This window comes from Zea mays, chromosome 4 (assembly GCF_902167145.1).
Source record: "Zea mays cultivar B73 chromosome 4, Zm-B73-REFERENCE-NAM-5.0, whole genome shotgun sequence".
Lineage (NCBI taxonomy): Eukaryota > Viridiplantae > Streptophyta > Magnoliopsida > Poales > Poaceae > Zea > Zea mays.
The window spans coordinates 29,982,567-30,002,415 of NC_050099.1; the positions used below are offsets into that span (position 1 = coordinate 29,982,567).

Sequence of the window (19,849 nt, forward strand, 5' to 3'; positions counted from 1 at the left end):
GCATCAAGGAAAGACAGGGTTTCGCAACCAGCGGTGGAATCCACGATTTGATCGATGCGAGGCAGAGGGTAGGGAACCTTCGGACATGCTTTGTTGAGACCAGTGTAGTCTACACACATCCGCCATTTCCCCCCTTTCTTTCTCACAAGCACAGGGTTGGCAAGCCATTCGGGATGGAATACCTCTTTGATGAACCCTGCCGCCATCAGCTTGTGGATCTCCTCGCCTATCGCTCTGCGCTTCTCCTCGTCGAATCGGCGTAGAGGCTGCTTGACCGGTCGGGCTCCGGCCCGAACATCCAGCGAGTGCTCGGCGACATCCCTCGGTATGCCGGGCATGTCCGAGGGACTCCACGCGAAGACGTCGGCGTTCGCGCGGAGGAAGTCGACGAGCACTGCTTCCTATTTGAAGTCGAGCCCGGAGCCGATCCGGATCTGCTTGGAGGCGTCGCCGCTGGGGTCGAGGGGGACGGCCTTGACCGTCTCCACTGGCTCGAAGTTGCCGGCATGACGCTTCATGTCTGGCACCTCTTTGGAGAGGCTTTCCAGATCGGCGATGAGGGCCTCGGACTCGACGAGGGCCTCGGCGTACTCCACGCACTCCACGTCGCATTCGAACGCATGTTTGTACGTGGGGCCGACGGTGATGACCCCGTTGGGGCCCGGCATCTTGAGCTTCAGGTAGGTGTAGTTGGGGACGGCCATGAACTTCGCGTAGCATGGCCTTCCCAGAACCGCGTGGTAGGTTCCTCGGAACCCGACGACCTCGAACGTCAGAGTCTCCCTTCGGAAATTGGAGGGCTTTCCGAAGCAGACGGGAAGGTCGAGCCGTCCGAGGGGCTGGACGCGCTTCCCAGGAATGATCCCGTGGAAGGGCGCAGCGCCTGCTCGGACGGAGGACAGGTCGACGCGCAGGAGCCCGAGGGTCTCGGCGTAGATGATGTTGAGGCTGCTGCCTCCGTCCATAAGGACCTTGGTGAGCCTGACGTCGCCGATGACGGGGTCAACGACGAGCGGGTATTTCCCCAGGCTCGGCACTTGGTCGGGGTGGTCGGCCTGGTCGAAGGTGATGGGCTTGTCGGACCAGTCTAGGTAGACTGGCGCCGCCACCTTCACCGAGCAGACCTCCCGGCGCTCTTGCTTGCGATGCCGAGCCGAGGCATTCGCCGCATGCCCACCGTAGATCATGAAGCAGTCGCGGACCTCGGGGAACTCTCCTGCTTGGTGATCTTCCTTCTTGTCGTCGTCGCGGGCCCTGCCACCCTCCGCGGGTGGCCCGGCCCTGTGGAAGTGGCGCCGAAGCATGACGCACTCCTCAAGGGTGTGCTTGACGGGCCCCTGATGATAGGGGCACGGCTCCTTGAGCATCTTGTCGAAGAGGTTGGCACCTCCGGGGGGTTTCCGAGGGTTCTTGTACTCCGCGGCGGCGACAAGGTCCGTGTCGGCGGCGTCGCGTTTCGCTTGCGACTTCTTCCTGCCTTTCTTCTTGGCGCCGCGCTGAGTAGACGCCTCGGGAGCATCTTCCGATGGGCAGCCCTGGGGCTGCTTGTCCTTCCGGAAGATAGCCTCGACCGCCTCCTGGCCGGAGGAGAACTTGGTGGCGATGTCCATCAGCTCGCTCGCCCTGGTGGGGGTCTTGCGACCCAACTTGCTCACCAGGTCGCGGCAGGTGGTGCCGGCGAGGAACGCGCCGATGACATCCGAGTCGGTGATGTTGGGCAGCTCGGTGCGTTGCTTCGAAAATCGTCGGATGTAGTCCCGGAGGGACTCTCCCGGCTGCTGTCGGCAACTTCGGAGATCCCAGGAATTCCCGGGGCGCACGTACGTGCCCTGGAAATTGCCGGCGAAGGCTTGGACTAAGTCGTCCCAGTTGGAGATCTGCCCCGGAGGCAGGTGCTCCAACCAGGCGCGAGCGGTGTCGGAGAGGAATAGGGGGAGGTTGCGGATGATGAGGTTGTCGTCGTCCGTTCCACCCAGTTGGCAGGCCAGACGGTAGTCCGCGAGCCACAGTTCCGGTCTCGTCTCCCTCGAGTACTTTGCGATAGTAGTCGGGGGTCGGAACCGGGTCGGGAACGGTGCCCGTCGGATGGCCCGGCTGAAGGCCTGCGGACCTTGTGGCTCGGGCGAGGGACTCCGATCCTCCCCGCTGTCATAGCGTCCCCCACGCCTGGGGTGATAGCCTCGGCGCACCCTCTCGTCGAGGTGGGCCCGACGGTCGCGATGATGGTGCTCGTTGCCGAGGCGGCCCGGGGCTGCAGGCGCGGTGTTGCGCGTGCGCCCGGTGTAGACCGAGGCTTCCCGCATGAATCGGGAAGTCGCGGCATGAGGTTCCGAGGGGTATCCCTGCCTTCGGGAGGCAGAGCTCTTGGCCCGTCGGACCGCAGCGCCTTCCAGGAGATTTTTGAGCTCCCCCTGGATTCGCCGACCCTCGGTGGTTGATGGCTCCGGCATCGCGCGGAGAAGCATCGCTGCTGCAGCCAGGTTCTGACCGACCCCACTAGATGCGGGTGGTGGCCTGACCCTGACGTCATCGGCGACGCGGTGCTGGAAGCCCTGGGGCAGGTGACGTATTTCTCCGGCCGGGGGTTGGCCCGCCCATGCCGGGCCGACGTCCCGGCGGATCGGCTCAAGCGCTCCTGTTCCCTCATCGAGCCTGGCCTGCACCCCGCGGATTTGCTCGAGCTGTGGGTCGTGGCCACCCGCCTGAACGGGGACCACAGCTAGCTCCCGTGGGATGTCAACGCGGGGCACCGGCCTAGGGGGATCACCATCCTCCGGCATGCCGAGATGATTGCCTTCGGAGGGACCCCCTAGATCGACGTGGAAACATTCGCGGCTTGGGCCGCAGTCCTCATCGTCGAGGCTGCGGCTACCGTCGGAACAATCGGAGAGGCAATAGTTACACGCGGTCATGAAGTCCCGCATGGCACTGGGGTTGCCAAGTCCAGAGAAATCCCAACAGATGCTGGGCCCGTCGTCTTCCTCGGACCCAGAGGGCCCGTAGGTCGAGACGTCCGTCAGCCGGTCCCAAGGCGACCGCATGCGAAACCCTAGAGGGTTTGAACCCGCCTCTACGAGAGCGTCCGCCAAAGCGAGGTCGCTAGGTGGGTTGAGGCTGAATCCAAATGACATAGGATGGGAATCGGCCGGTACCTTTTGGTCGACGAGTGGCGACGAAGTCACGTCGAGGACTGACTGCACCGTCGTCTCAGGTACGAGGGCAACGCCCAGCAAGCTCTCCGCGAGCGCGCTGGCGTCGTCCGCTTGCTCGGGATTGGCGTATCGCGGGGAGACGGCGCTCGTCTTCGTCTCAGGCGCGAAGTCGATACCCGGTGCGCCCCTCGTTGGGGTGCCGGTTCTGTCGGCTTGCTCGACAGCCGACGAAGTGATGCCTCCTGCTTGGCCTTGGCTGCCCCGCCTTCCCCTCCGTCGGCGGGGAAGAAAGCGGGACGAGCTCGGAGGTTGTTCTTCCACCATGCGGGGAAGACGTCGTCGATTCCGCCGCCGGCGGACGGGCTGTCGGCCGCCATTGTCGTTGTCGAGCGGCGGTGGAAGGAGTATCATGTCGTAGCTGCCGTCGAGGGACATGAACTCAAGACTCCCGAAACGGAGCATCGTCCCGGGTTGGAGAGGTTGCTGAAGACTGCCCATCTGGAGCTTGACGGGAAGCTTTTCGTCAACACGCAGCAGGCCCCTACCTGGCACGCCAACTGTCGGCGTTCCGAGACCGGGGGGTCCCTTGGGCCGACGAGTGAGTGTCGCCGCGTGCCCCAGCCCAGATGGGTCGAGCGCGAGGGTGAGCGCGAAGGGGGGAGAAAGCGAGGCGGCCGGAGGCCGGCGTGAGAGAGGTGGGAATCCCGCGGCCTTCGTGTTCGTCCCTCGCCCAGGTCGGGTGCGCTTGCAGTAGGGGGTTACAAGCGTCCACGCGGGAGAGGGAAGCGAGCGGCCCCTAAGAGAGCGCCTGTCTCGTCCTCGTCCCCGCGCGGCCAACCTTCTCTAAGAGGGCCCTGGTCCTTCCTTTTATAGGCATAAGGAGAGGATCCAGGTGTACAATGGGGGGTGTAGCAGAGTGCTACGTGTCTAGCGGGGGAGAGCTAGCGCCCTAAGTACATGTCGATGTGGCAGCCGGAGAGATTTTGGCACCCAGCTGGTGTGATGTCATGGCCGTCGGAGGAGCGACGGAGCCTGGTGGAGGGACAGCTGTCGGAGCGGTTGGGTCCTTGCTGACGTCCACTTGCTTCCGTAAGGGGGGCTGAGAGCCGCCGTCGTCACGGAGCATGCGGGGCGCCATCATTGCCTATCTGGCGGAGCTTAGCCAGATGGGACACCGGTCTTGTTCCCTGTGGCCTGAGTCAGCTCGGGGTAGGGTGATGATGGCGCCTCCTGTTGATGTGGCTGGCCTGTGCCCTAGGTTGGGCGATGTGGAGGCTCCTCCAAAGCCGAGGTCGAGTCTGTCTTCCATGGCCGAGGCCGAGTCCGAGCCCCTGGGTCGGGCGAGGCGGAGGTCGTCGGCAGAGGCCAGGGCGGAGCCCGAGCCCTGGGGTCAGGCGAAGCGGAGTTCGTCGTCTTCTGGGGCTGAGCCCGAGTCCGAGCCCTGGGTCGGGCGGAGCGGAGTTCGTCGTCTTCTAGGGCTGAGCCCGAGTCCGAGCCCTGGGTCGGGCGGAGCGGAGTTCGCCGTCTTCCGGGACTTAGCCCGAGTCTGAGCCCTGGGTCGGGCGGAGCGGAGTTCGCCGTCTTCCGGGACTTAGCCCGAGTCCAAGCCCTGGGTCGGGCGGAGCAGAGTTCGCCGTCTTCCGGGACTTAGCCCGAGTCCGAGCCCTGGGTCGGGCGGAGCGGAGTTCGCCGTCTTCCGGGACTTAGCCCGAGTCCGAGCCCTGGGTCGGGCGGAGTGGAGCTTCCTATGGTGCCTTTGGCAGGGCCTGACCGCCTGTCAGTCTTACTCTGTCAAGTGACACTGCAGTCGGAGTGGCGCAGGCGGCGCTGTCCTTCTGTCAGGCCGGTCAGCGAAGCGGCGAAGTGACGGCGGTCACTTCGGCTCTGCCGGGGGGCGCGCGTCAGGATAAAGGTGTCAGGCCACCTTTGCGTTAAATGCTCCTGCGATTTGGTCGGTTGGTGCGGCGACTTAGTCAGGGTTGCTTCTTAGCGAAGGCAGGGCCTTGGGCGAGCCGGAAATATGTACGCCGTCGGAGGGGGGCCTCGGGCGAGACGGAAATCCTCCGGGGCCGGCTGCCCTTGTCCGAGGCTAGGCTCGGGCGAGGCGTGATCGAGTCGCTCGAATGGACTGATCCCTGACTTAATCGCACCCATCAGGCCTTAGCAGCTTTATGCTGATGGGGGTTACCAGCTGAGAATTAGGAGTCTTGAGGGTACCCCTAATTATGGTCCCCGACAGTAGGGGATCTTACTAAACTTCTTGCGCTCATGGCGCTTAGAAGTTACGGACGGCGTGTCAGAGCCGGAGGTGGATGGCGACGAGGAGTCGGTTTCGTAGTAGACCACTTTCCTCATCTTCTTCTTCTTGTCACCGCTCCGACGCGACTTGTGTGAAGGGGATTCCTTTTCCTTCCCCTTGTTGCGGGACTCTCCCGATGGAGCTTTCCCGTGGCTTGTAGCGGGCTTCTCGCCGGTCACCATCTCCTTCTTGGCGTGATCTCCCGACATCACTTCGAGCGGTTAGGCTTTAATGAAGCACCGGGCTCTGATACCAATTGAAAGTCGCCTAGAGGGGGGGTGAATAGGGCGAATCTGAAATTTATAAACTTAAGCACAACTACAAGCCGGGTTAGCGTTAGAAATATAAACGAGTCTGAGAGAGAGGGCGCAAAATAAATCGTGAGCGAATAAAGAGCAAGACACGGTGATTTATTTTACTGATGTTCGGTTCTTGCAAACCTACTCCCCGTTGAGGTGGTCACGAAGACCGGGTCTCTTTCAACCCTTTCCCTCTCTCAAACGGTCACTTAGACCGAGTGAGCTTCTCTTCTCAATCACACGGAACACAAAGTTCCCGCAAGGACCACCACACAATTGGTGTCTCTTGCCTTGGTTACAATTGAGTTTGATCACAAGAAGAATGAGAAAGAAAGAAGCAATCCAAGCGCAAGAGCTCAAATGAACACAACAAATCACTCTCTCTAATCACTAAAGCTTTGTGTGGAGTTGGGAGAGGATTTGATCTCTTTGGTGTGTCTTGTATTGAATGCTATAGCTCTTGTAAGGTGTAGAAGTGTAGAAACTTGGATGCCATTGAATGTGGGGTGGTTGGGGTATTTATAGCCCCAACCACCAAAAATGGCCATTGGAAGACTGCTGTCGCATGGCGCACCGGACAGTCCGGTGCGCCATCGGACACTGTCCGGTGCGCCAGTCATGTCAGCCAGCCGTTGGGGTTTGACCGTTGGAGCTCTGACTTGTGGGGCCTCTGGGCTGTCCGGTGGTGCACCGGACAGGTCCTGTAGACTGTCCGGTGCGCCAACTGCGCGTGCTCTGACTCTGGCGCGCACTGTAGCGCATTGAATGCGGTTGCAGACGACCGTTGCGCGCGAAGTAGTCGTTGCTCCGCTGGTACAGTCCGGTGAATTATAGCGGAGCGCCCTCTGATTTTCCCGAAGGTGGCAAGTTCAGCCTCGAGTGCCTTGGTGCACCAGACATTGTCCGGTGCGCCAGACCAGGGTGCCTTTTGGGATGTCTTTGGCTCTCTTTGTTTGAACCCTTTCTTGGTCTTTTTTATTGGCTTATTGTGAACCTTTGGCACCTGTAGAACTTATAGACTAGAGCAAACTAGTTAGTCCAATTATTTGTGTTGAGCAATTCAACCACCAAAAATAATTAGAAAAACGATGTAAGCCTAATTCCCTTTCAGACATGACGAAGACCTGGGCATCTGGAGGCGACATAGGTAGTATACCGCTCGATATATAGGGAGAGAGCACGCACGCGGATAAAGAAGCCCAGCCAGAGCAGCTCTAAACCAAGAGGCACCCGCACTAGGCGTCAGTCCGAGAAGGGCGAGAGAATGCGAGTGTCTTTCCAACCCTGGACCCACCGAAGTGACACAACACCACCACCAACTCTGTAGCATATGCCGACTACTGCCACGCTACGGGCCTTAGTTGTCTAATATCTCAGACATGTACTCCTCATCGCTAAGATAACCTAAGCGTGGCAGGCGCCACCATGTCCTCCTTGATGGCACGCACGGAGAAAGGCTGGGAGCATGATCGACTCGCCCTGTACCCGCGTCGACGAGCGTCGATCGGCTCGCGGCTGTGACCGTGGGTGGGGCAGTAGGTTAGGGAGGAAGAACAGGGCGGAGGCCGGGAAGACGACGACGGCGAAAACTATGGTGCGCATGTGATGTGAAATGTCCTCGTGGACGTGCAATAGCCACTGCACGAGTCAGTGTCGGGGCTGTTGTCAGACGAATACGGTGAGGAGGCGTCTGCTCCTACGCCCTCTGCCGAGAATGGGATGGCACGGAGGTGGAGGCATGAGGGGAGAGAGAAAATAAGTAGAGTGGCGAACGAGGTGGTGGCAACTAAGGCGAGGACCATAATTATCGTGCGGATGTATAGATGGCCAAATGAGCCGTATCTGGCGAGCCGGCCCGAAGCACGACCCATTTAATAGTGTCTGGGCCAACCCGGCATGAGCACCGTGCGGTGCTTGGACCGTAGCCTCGGCCCGTAGTGCTGGCTCGGTCCGACACGATTATTTTTTAATTTATAAAAAATCATATATATATATATACATATGTACAATGTATATCCAATATTATAAACACGTGAGCATGATGTTGTATTTGTTAGACAGCTTCGCCCAGTGTCTTCCACCCTTCTCCCATTAGGGTGTGGGTTCAAACCTCACCTCTTGCACCGCTTTTTAACCACCTGCTGCACCGCTTTTAAATATTTAACGCAGAGTTGATTTGGAAGAAATGTATGGACTTTTTTATTAAAAAATAACGCAGGACGACCATTGAAACTGGTGCTTTAAGTATAGTAGAGATAATTCCAAAGTAACTAGCTCCTTGTATTTTATCTAAATTATTCTTATGATAAATAAACGAAACTGGTGCTTTAAGTATAGCAGAGATAATTCCAAAGTAACTAGCTCCTTGTATTTTATCTAAATTATTCTTATGCTAAATAAACTAAATAGATCTAAGCTACCAACATATGCTATTATAAGTAATCAAACAAATAAACACCGAGTACATTTAGTGTAGCTTTATGAACTAGATTCGCTACAAAAAATCCGGAATTTCAACCAAATAGATACAACATCAGAATAAATTCCTAAAATCTATAAATTTCTCTATTTCAATTCAAAATCACCTTATTTCCTGCCATCCATGTTACAATCTATCATTCTCTTATAAAATTAGTAGTTGACATTTGTTTTGACCAAACAAATTTAAGTTTTTCACGGTCGTTAGCTCACAGCGGCTTTCTCACAATTCACAACTAAAATCAGATTTTCATCAGGAATCTAAAGCTGGACTAAATAGACCATATATATATGGTTCTTCTACCATACTATCCATATAAATTAAAAGTATACATCAGTACAGAGAAGCTATATTGACAACATAACAGTGAGAGCGCAATGATGGAGGTAGCGATGTGGCGAGAGGGGCTCGAGCCCCCTTTCCACTCGTAAGCCCATGGAATCCCCCTAAAGCCCTCCATAAAGTTTAAAAGATGTACACAATATAATGTAGAAGGTAGGGATGGCAATTGGACAGGTAAGACACATGTATATATAGTTCACAAACTCATACCCATGAGACAAAACACGACCCATATATGTACCCATATGCGTTCGTAGGTATAGATCTGTAGCCATACTCGTATCCGTCGGGTATCCGCTATCTAACGGATTTACCCACCCTCCCACTACAATTTTAGTATTCAACATCAATTAGCAATTCTATCACAACTCAACAATTTCATGGTTCTAGCAACATCAAACAAAAAATTCAGCATTCCAAGAGCATCAAGTTATTGGATGATAATACAATCAATATAAAACAATATTTGTGGAAAGATAATACTCAACCTTATAGCAACATGTCAGATACCCGTTGTCGGATAACGGATATAGATATTGGATATTCATACATGTGAAAAAAATCTGCGATCCATACTCGTACCCGTGGATACAAAATTTCATCGTACCCATACTCGATGGACAATTATCCGCGATTATTTTCTCATACCCGTACACATAATCATCTCTAGTAGATGTGGCTCTTATCCTGTAAGGGTTTAGTTAAGTTTCTACTAAAATTTTGTGTGGCTCCGTCCATGAGAGAGAAGAAAACTCACGGACTCCGCATTAACAATGGTACACAGTAGAGATGTCCAATTGGGCCGCCCGGCCCGGCCTGGGCCCGGTGAAGCCCGACCCGTTTTAGGCCCGGCCCGCCAGGCACGGTTAGAAAATCGGGTCGGACCGTCTAGGCACGTGGGCTCAATTTTCTGTCCGAGCCCGGCCCGCAGCGGGCCTAAACGGGCCGGGCCGGCCCGTTTAGCACGAAAAAAACGGGCCGAAAAACGGGCTATGCGGGCCGGTAAGTACGTTTTAGTGTAAAAAAGCGGGCTTAACGGGCTTAGAGGTAAACGGGCCGTGCCAGGCTAGCCCACCGTGCCTAGTTTCTTGTCCGAGCCCGAGCCCGCTTATTCGTGCCGGGCCGGCCCGGGCCCGCATAGAACCGGGCCGTGCCGGGCTCGGACCGGGCTCAAACAACGGGCTTCGTGCCGGGCTCACGGGCCTCGTGCTTATTGGACATCTATAGTACACAACACAGGAGAAAAAATATAGACCCCTGTTACATCTCGTTTCCCTGCTCTTCTTCTCCTACCACATTGCCTTGCGGCAGGGTCCCGCTTCAGTTTTATCGAAGCCGCGCCTTGGTTCGGTCTAGGGCTGGAAACGAGCCGAGCCGAGCTCGACTCGGCTCGGCTCGGTGCGGCTCGGTAGCTGACCGAGCTCGGCTCGGCTCGACCATTTTACGAGCTGGGGAGACAGGCTCGGCTCGCGAGCCACACCCTGATATATATAATTGCATTATCTAGTGAATTATTAGTATATAAATATAAATATATAGATATCATTCATCATTATGAGTAATGTAAATTATTAATTATCATATATTTATCATGAAACGTTAAGAAACAAACTGACTATCTATAAAATTACTCAATATCTATCATTATTCTACATATTAAGTAATTTGGCAAAGCTCGCGAGCCGGAATGAGCCGGCTCGACTCGGCTCGCTAGCGCAACGAGCTTAAAATACTGACTCGGCTCGGCTCGCAAGCCTCGAACTTATTTTCCAGCCCTAGTTCGGTCGGTGCTCCGTGAGTTGAGCGGAAAGAGGCAATGCCCGATTGAGGACCAGCGCCGCCGCCGACAAGTGGATACCATCCCTCTTCGTATACAAGATATTTTTAGAACCATTTTAGCAAGCAATAATGCCGACCTGTCAGTGACACATCACGTGGTGCCTACTGACAATGCATGCCATGTTTTTTTCTATATATATTTTTGTAGTTTTCCCCAGTCGTACTACGAGTCTAGGACCCGCGCTGCCTTGGTCATTTGTCGAAAGATAAGGTGTCGGTAGTTGCGTTGAAAGGCCAGCGTCGGGTTTAGGTATGTAGCTGGAGCATGCATGCAAGGGCCAAGCCAGAATATGAAATTAGGGATCAAATTATATTAGAGGGCAGTTAAAAGGATTTTTTATTATTTATATGAGAATTAGTTAAAAAATAATAGCTACTATAAAATTAGGGTAGCATTAGGAGGACATGACCCCTGTGCTCTCTCTGTTGTTGGCCCTGCACGCATGTTCCTGACTTTTTTGAAAACAGAAAATTGTCGGCTCATGTTTTTTTTTAAAAAAAGTGGCATTGTAATATCCGTGCATAAGCACAGAGCACCCTTCCTCGTTTCATTATTTATAAACTTGGTGTTTGTTTGGATTTATAATTTATCTAAATTATATAATTCAATAATTTTAGTTCAAAATTTGTTGGATTATATAATATGAGGAGATTATAATTCCAGGCAACATATATACAAAGCGGTAGGATTATCAGGACGGCATATACTACTTCAATTAGAACTTAAAAATCGCCACTGCTGGCTCATGGGGACGGTGAACAGACGAAACAGCCAGCCAGCAGTGCGTGGCGGGTCTCATCTCATCTCAGTTCTCACGCGTTCTCGATGGTCGGGGGCAAGTACAGCTTGATCTCGCCCTCCGTGTGAGGGACGAGCACGATGTCGACGGCGCTCGCGCCGGCGAGCCCGAGGTCGGCGAGCACGCCGTCGAGGGCGAGCGTGAACTTGCCCACCAGCGTGCCACCGGCGGCGTTGGAGCTGGGCACGGCGCTGAAGCTGCCGGCGTACTCGCTGTCCTTAGGCCCCACCCTCGCGGCGTCCTCCCGGGCCACGTTGATGACCACGTCGAACTTGTTGTTGATCTGGGGGTCGTACTCGATGCCCTCGATCAGCAGCACCAGGTCCTTCCCGGCCTGCCGCGCCGGGACCGCCACCGCCGGCACGTCCACGGCCTCGTCCGTCAGGGTCAGCGGGAACTCCGACGCCACCTTGGGCGCCGCCTTCGCCTTCGCCTTGCCGCCGCCGGAGAACCGGGTCGGCTTGCTGTTCAGCCACGGCAGCGCCGCCTCCGACTCCTTGTCGTACGTGTACCCGAGCCTGGTCGCGTCCAGGACGTCGCGGAACTTCATCCGCACCAGCCGCGGGCTCCGGTAGTCGTCGTAGAACACGAAGCTGGTGTCCAGCCACTCCGGGTCGTCGAAGCCCTTACCGCCCAGCCTAGTGGACCAGATGTGCCACATCCGGTCCACGTTCGCGTGGTGCGAGTAGAAGAGCGGGTCACGCCCCGCCGTGCCCAGGAACCCCATGTCCACCTGGCAGTGCGGCTTGCCGTCGTGCCCCACCACGCCGCCCTGCTCCGCGCTGCACGTCGCCGGGTTCGCCCGCCCCGTCCACACGTGCACCGTCGTGTGCGCCATCCGCTCCAGCGTGCCCTGGCTCTGCGACTTGCTTGGGCTCACCTTGCTGCTCTGCCCGTCCGCCTGCCTCCGCTTGGACCGCTCGTTGATCTCCTTCACCCGGAAGCTCGACTCGCTGCACAGCTTCTCGCCGAGGAAAGCACGGGGGCCCTTGCCGTCACGGACTTGCTACACGTACAAATACAACAAAGCGTCATGCATCGTACAGTCAGGACTTGCTATACGTACAATGCAAATACGGACCTGCAGGTATATGGTGCACAGGTTGGTTTGAACGGCGTCGTCGTACTTGGCGCGCGCGGCTGGGTCCGTCGGCGGCTCGAAAGGGATGGTGTCGCGTCTGGGTTTCTTGAGGTAGTCCAGATCGAGCAGGGCGTCCATGTTCTCCATGTTGCGGTAGGGGTCGTACAGCGGGTTGTCGGCCGTGGAGACGCCCTGCTTGAAGATGGCCGGGATCCCCATGCCGGCGGGCGCGTCCCAGTTCCAATAGGGCAGCGCGAAGGTGTCGTCGCCGATGAGCTGGCCGAGGGCGCGCTCGTAGAAGTAGATGTACATGCGGTGCCACGGCGCGAAGATCCACGAGAAGTGCACGTCGAAGGGCCGGTTCTTCTCCGTCGGGTCCAGCCGGTAGTGCCCGTCGCAGTAGGACTGGTGGACGGCCGCCTGCGCCGCGAAGCTCAGCGGGTTCGACCCGTCCAGCGCCCGCATCTTCCCCACCGCCTCCCTGTACTTCTCCTGGTACTCCGGGTCCAGGAGGTGCGCCGGCCTGCGGACGCGCGTCACCCTCGCCTCCGGCGTGAAGTCCACGATGGGGACCCGTGACGCCGGCGGGCACGGGAAGTCTCTGTTCGGGTCCGAGCACTCCACCAGCTTCTCCGTCACCTTCTCGCCCCGCCGGCAGCTCTCCACGGGGTTCGCTTCCAGGGCGATGGAAGCCAGATCCGGGTACCCGACGAAGCTGGCGGCCACGCCGCCCAGACCGGTCAGCACTTCCCGCCGGGGCAGCCAGAGGAGGCGGCTGTCTTCGTCGTCGCCCCGCCGGCCGCTGGCCCTGCACTGCAATGTGCGCCGCCGCCGGCCGGCAGCATTCTTCTTGTTCTTGGGAACCGTGGATGGGCATGCAGAGGGTGTCGGGGCGATAGCAGTCGCCGGGACGAGGAAGCTTGAAGCGGCGCTGGCCGTCGCCATGCCGCGTGGACAAATCAGCTGGAGCCTGGAGTACGTTAGATTGTAGGCTGCCTAGATTGTATCTTGGGTATTATATTGCTGATGAGTGATGAGTTGTGCTGGGAAAGCACGAGTGTGCCTCCGTATATCTCTACAACTGCCCCCGCCCGCCCTCACTCAGCCACGATTCCCAGCCGAGCATCCCGTTGCCCGCCCACCCAACGCCGTGATTCGCGGGCGCTAGCCGCGATTCCCCGCCGCCGAGGATCTCGCACGCGCCCGCGCGAGTCACGCGCACGTCGCGCACGTCGCGCCCGCCAGGCCGCCCGCGAATCGCACGCCCCCGCCCCCGCCCCCGCCTCCGGGGTCCCGAAAACCCCGCCCGCACCGCACGCCCGATTGCGACTCCGTCGACGGCACCATCCGCGGGCGCTGGGGGCCTGGACGGCTACATCGTCTCCGACTGCGACTCTGTCAACGTCTTCTTCCGCGACCCACTACGCGCACCCCCGAGGACGCCGCCGCCGCCACGCTCCGCCTCCGCGCCGGCCTCGACCTCGACTACGGGTCGTTCCTCGCGCTCTATGCCGGCTCCGTCGTCGTCGCGGCCAAGGTCGCCGACACCGACGTCGACGCCGCGCTCCTCAACACAGTCACCGTGCAGATGCGGCTCGGCATGTTCGACGGGGACCCCGCGGCCGGACCGTTCGGGCGCCTGGGCCCCGCGGACGTGTGCTCCAGGGAGCACCAGGATCTGGCGCTCGACGCGGCGCGCACCGCGTCATGCTCCTCAAGAACCGGCGCGGCGCCCAGCACAACAGGGACGTGCTCCCGCTCCGCCCCGCCCTTCGGATTGAAATCCAGCCGCGACCCAAGAGATAAGAGTATTTGGGATTAGTAGATAGGATAGTAGAATAGAAAAGGAGCACTTTCGCTGATGATTACGGCGGAGAAGAGCCCCGAAAGGGAGGAGGAGGAGGCGAACCCGCGCGCGGAGGCTTTTCTGGAGATCATCTGCCGCGTCCCGGCGGGGGAGGTGGAGGCGGCGCTGTCCGCTTGCGGCATCGGCCCCACGGCCGAGGTCGAGGAACTGGTGCTCAAGTCCCGCGAATGCTACAAGCGCCCTAAGTCCGCCGTCCGCTTCTTCCGCTGGGCGGGACAGTCCGTGTCGCACACCGCCTACGCATGGAACCTCCTTGTCGACATCCTCGGCAAGGCCGCCATGTTCGAGTCCATGTGGGACGCCATCCGCTCCATGAAGCAGGAGGGCGGCAGCGGGCTCGTCTCCGTCGCCACCTTCGCCTCCTACTGCACCGCTGGCAACATCAAAGATGCAATCGCGGCCTTAGACGTCATGGACCGCTACGGCCTCAAGCACGACGCCGTCGCGCTCAACTCGCTGCTCTCGGCGATTTGCCGCGTCGAGGGTCGCGTGCAGGATGCGCAGGACGTCTTCGAGCGTACCAAGGCCACCATCCCACCCGACGGCGACACGTTCGCGATACTGCTCGAGGCATGGGAGAAGGAGGGGAACGCGGTGCGCGCCAAGAGCGTCTTTGGCGAGATGGTCGTCCGCATCGGCTGGGACGCAGCCAACGTATCCGCGTACGACTCCTTCCTCTCCACTCTCGTTCGGGGCGGCCTGTTGGACGAGGCCTTCAAATTTCTGCAGGTGATGCGGAGCAAGGGCTGCTTGCCGGGGATCAATTTTTTTTCTACAGCTGTGGATCTGGTCGTCCGCAAGGGTGACTACCTCAACGCCGTAGCCATCTGGCACATGATGGTCTCTGAAGCCGGCCTCGTTCCCAATTTCTCAATGTACAGCGCCATGATTGGCCTCCACTGCAATGCTGGTAGCATAGACGATGCTCTTGGGTTGCTTGACGAAATGCCCCTCAACGACGTCTTTGCAAATTCTGTCACATACCACACCATACTGGAAGGATTCATCAAGCATCGCAAGGCTCGTGAGGCTGAAAGTTTCCTAACGGAGATGAGCAAGAATGAGCAACTACCTACTGCATCCAATTGCGCTGCTGCTATCAGCTTGTTCTTTAAGGAGTTTAACCCATCTGCATCAATCGACGTGTGGCGCTGTATTGAGGAGCACAACATTACCCTAGCTGAGGACTCTGCCAAAGAGCTAATAGCAGGGCTGCTTGATTTTGGCAGGTTTACTGAGGTGACGAAGCGTGCTGATGAGATGATTGACATGAGAGTTGAGTTGTCACGGTCCACAATGGAGAATATGAAGCGTGCTTTTGCTAAGGCTGGCAGGCACCAATCATATGACAACATTGCAAGAAGGCTAAAGCGATATTAGCTGCACATGAATGCTTTAATCAGCTGGTATGTTTTCCTTCCACATGGGTGTAATTGACTGTGTACTTGAGTACCACTGTTTGTATGTGATTGCTGATTATTTGCTTGTGTCACTCACTTCCTAATTCTGCATTTTCTATCTTCTGCTCTCACTAATAAGGAATTAAACTTCTCCACATATGGTTCGAATGAGCCATACCTTGCTGATTCCACTACTGGGAGCCTAGGATGCCCATGAACCCTTGAGTATGCAGAAACTCCAGTAGGCCTTATTGCCTTAATTGTGTCTAAATAAAATAGGTAGCGAGCTTTTATGTTTGACAAGTGCAGGTACCATCCTTGGGACATTAGAAATCTCACCTTTGCTGAAGTATTCATAAGGTACAGATTTGGTTCTCAATTGTTGATTAAACTGCATCCTAGATTGTAAGTCCTAATTGGTACCTGAATTTATAATGCAGAAGTTACACTTTGTTTATGAGTTTTTGCACTATAATTATGTCCTAGCGCGTCACTGAAAGCATGCATTTGTCATGATTAGCTGGAAGCATACAACAAAAGATTGTTCGCCTAGACGCTTTGCTGCAGAAAAATGTAAGCATAAATGATGCTTCTGTCCTTGATCCTCCTGCGTTCTGTTTTGACAGACACGGAGTTCGACTAATTTATTTGTGCCGTTGCAGCTTAAGGGACAAGATGATCTCAAAGCTCTTGTTGAGAGCAACACCAAAAGCATCTCCGATCAGCTGACTGTTCTGACTACTTCTGAACTCCTACTCCAACAAACTGGATGAGATATCCTCAACCCTTTCAATCTTGCCAAAACAAATAGAAACAGATTTGAAGCAACAGAGTGACACCTTCCGAATTTTTAGAAAAGACACGGAGGTAGCCCTTGAGTTTCTTATGCAGTTTTTGCCAAAACAACCTGAAAAATATGTGCATTCACCAGGCAGTTTTCAGAGCGGTTGAACTGCAGCTAAAACAGAATAAAAAAGACGATAGGACTGGGTTTGGGCATGGCGAGGACACTTTTTAGAATGCCAAATTCATGAATAATTTTACATTGTTGAGCTAACCCTTTTATTTTAGGCATTCCATAGATAAAAAGCAAAAATATCAGACCAGCACTCGGATTGTCACCTTAGCTTTCAATCGATTTGTAGTACAAAAAACAACAAAGAACTATCGTCACAGTTCAGGTCAGGATTCACTCATCAGCATGCAACTTCAGTGTTTAGTCTAATATACGATTTCAGAGCTATTGGCGTACAAAACAATTGAGAGGCCTGAAATATTTATAAGAAAAGGCATTCCATCCGTGATAAACAATATTCTCAGGAGAGAATGGAGTGAATGGCCAGGAAGAGAAGGAAGTAAAAGGACCAAAATAAACCTCAACGTCAGGAGCTTCTTTACGGCTCCTCGAATGGCGGTGATGCGGCGGGCACTTCTACTACGGGCGACGCCGCCTTCGCCTCCCACTTCAGAACGGTCCATCGAGGAGCCCGCCAGCCGCACCACCGTGGAGCCAGCCTCCTGCAGTCATACCGCTCGTTGGGCCCCTCGGCGTGGCCCGCGCACACCCGGCCGAAGACGCAGGACACCAAGGTGAGCAGCAGGACCGCCACGAGCACGTCGAAGGTGTCAATGGGCCTCGAGGAGCTATGCAAAGGCCTGCGACCGTCCGTGGATCTCCCATGTTGAACTGTTGATGCTCATTCCAGCATACTCCCGTTGCAACGCACGGGCACACATCTAGTATACTATATGACACATCGAGATGCCCTGATCGAGCCAACTATTCGCTGCTCGATCGCTCCATTCCAAAATGCTGCCATTTTCAGAAGTGGCCTACCCACACTTTGGAATATTTATAGGTTTTATAATTTGTTTACCATGACAAACTACATGCATGTACAGTACCACCGCTTCATCTTCACACCTTTCACTTTAGTACCATAATCCTTCTTTTTACCAATATGCTAACATTGTGATATAGATAAATAAATGGGAATATATCTGGTGCAGACCAATCCTTTCGTGCAACCGTGCAAACTTCTAATCTGAGTCACATGATGTTGATCCAAGGGGACGCACGGGAGTGGATAATTTTGCACTTAACCGCACACTCGTAATCACACTTTTGCAAATATCCCCTCTCACTCCCCTGCATGCCCCTTGGATCAACATCACGCGTCCCAGATTAAAAATTTCCACGGTTGCACAGAGAGGTTGGTTTACACCAGGGAACATATAGCAAATCTAGCCATGTGTAGCAATGCAAGGCAAAAATTTACCAAACTTTTATGGATAATATCAATACATAATGCCTCCACTACATATGTGTTTATGTTTTTTTCCTTTCTAGAACTTTAATGTAACACCCTGAATTTGGGGTATAAAATTTCTTTTCTAATATCCACCAAATTCGGGTGTTACTCTCTCTCTCTCTTTTCCTTAATTTTCTTTTCTTTAACTAAATAGTGGAGAGTTATTTTGCGTGTGAGTGTATATATATACATATGTTGAGTGTAGTAAAATAGAACCTAAAAGGGTCCTTGATTTTTGCATAACATGCCGAGATATTTTATGGTATGTTGAATTGTTGTGGTGGTGCATCCATTCAAACTCAAGAGGTATATTTGAATTTCTGATTCAAAAAAACTATATTTAAATTAAAATATAAATAGATAAAAGATAGAAATAGACTAAAATCAAATAAAAACAAAAGCCTTTCCTCCCTCAGCCCCTGCGGCCCAGCGCACCGCGCGGCCCATCCCTGCTTCCCCCCTCCCTCCTTGGCCTGCGCGCGGTCCAGCGCTATCGCGCGTGCCCGAGCCGGCCCATTAGCGCGCCCCAGCGCGCCGGCGTCCCGCCTAGCCGCCAGGCCAGCTCGGCCCAGCCGCTGCCCCGCGTCCCCAACTCCCGCAGCCCAACCAGCGGCCCACCAGCGTGCAGCAGCCCCGCCCCCAAACCCTAGGTCGCGCCCTCCCCCAGCCGCCGGGCCCGCCTGTCAGTGGCGCCCCCGGGCACTGTTTCTCTTCCCCCACCTCTCTCTCCCGTCTGAGGTGCCCCACGTCGCGAAAACCTCGTCAACCACCACCCCCACGCTGCCCATATTCTTGCCCCAGTCCTGCTCGACCTCTCCCCCTTCCCCATGCCCGCACCTCTCGCCAGTTCTTGCCCAACTCCGTCGCGCTCGTCTCTCTCTCGCCCAAAAATGACCGTCTACCGGAGGCCACGTCGAGCCCATGTCATTCGCCTCCGTCCGCCCATGGTGAGCCCCCCTTCCTCTCTCCATCCCCTCTTCCTCCCCCTCATTGCGCTCGGTGTGGCGGCCGCTTGCCAAGGCCGGGGCTTGGTCGAGCCGGCCCGTGCACCCCGTGCTCCCGTAGCCCGGTCGGCAGTGGCCGAGTCACCACCGCCGTTCATCGGCGTCGCGCAGCCCTTTCGCGCCGTGCGCAGTGCCCTCGCCTTACCAAGCGACGTCGTGAGCCTACGTAGCCCCTTCGCCGTGTGTCCACGTCTCACCATCGCCGCCATCGTGCTCGGCTATTCCCAAGCATCGACGAAGGACCGACGACGCGCCATCCATGTCCGCACGTAGGTGGGCATCGTCGATGCGTTAGTATTTTTTTGTTTCGCCATGTCGCACGTTTTAATAATTAATTATACTTTTGTTTAACTAACGTTAGTTAATTTGACCTTTTAACTAAACTAATTTATAGTAGTTAACTTATGCTCTAATAAATCCATGTCAATATTAGTAACTCAAACGTCTTGCCCAAATGCTCGTTTATAATAAATACGATATTTGTTAGTGATCCTCGAGTGTCGCGCACTGTTGTGCGCGTTGTTTCGTGCACGCGTAGCACGTCGTCAGGGTCCCGACGACATCCGTCTACCCCTACACGACGTTCGTCTACCCCCCAAACCCGTTCGTCTACCCCTACCCCCCGTCTACCTCGTCTATCCCTGCGCTAATTAATTTCCTATTTAATTGTTGGTCAGTAAACTGAATACTCAATCAGATTAAAATTATGGTTTTTGTGTGCGTCGTGTGTGCCACTTACTCATGTCGCTCGCCTTGCCGCGTGATAATAAATTGTTTACGCTTACGAACACTCATGTTAACAATGTTAATCTGTCGGGTCATATATTTTAGATACTTAACTTAAGGCTCGCTCGATTAATATTTATTGGATTAATATTCTAAACAGATTAAATGTATAGTGTTCAACTTGGGCTTTTATAATAAATATTAACATGGATAATATTAATTTAACTACCTTCTACTTATTTAACATTC

General features: G+C 55.2%; 2 protein-coding genes across 2 annotated transcripts; one reads left to right on the forward strand and one right to left on the reverse strand.

The window, feature by feature from the left end:
* Nucleotides 1–11,099: 11,099 nt before the first annotated feature.
* On the reverse strand, nucleotides 11,100–13,336 carry LOC100275424 (uncharacterized). Its single transcript, NM_001149499.2, is given in 2 exon segments — nucleotides 11,100–12,216; nucleotides 12,292–13,336. Coding segments are annotated over 2 exon segments (1,938 nt in total). The 5' UTR covers nucleotides 13,237–13,336; the 3' UTR covers nucleotides 11,100–11,223.
* An 816-nt stretch (nucleotides 13,337–14,152) lies between these two features.
* LOC103653005 (pentatricopeptide repeat-containing protein At1g77360, mitochondrial) lies at nucleotides 14,153–15,574 on the forward strand. Its single transcript, XM_008679983.2, has one exon. It carries the CDS (start codon nucleotides 14,153–14,155, stop codon nucleotides 15,536–15,538), a length of 1,386 nt encoding a protein of 461 aa, XP_008678205.1. The 3' UTR covers nucleotides 15,539–15,574.
* The last annotated feature ends 4,275 nt before the right edge of the window (nucleotides 15,575–19,849 follow it).

Bases quoted from the DNA above. Each gene is read 5' to 3' on its own strand.
- LOC103653005 (XM_008679983.2), top strand. From the start codon at position 14,153: ATGATTACGGCGGAGAAGAGCCCCGAAAGGGAGGAGGAGGAGGCGAAC.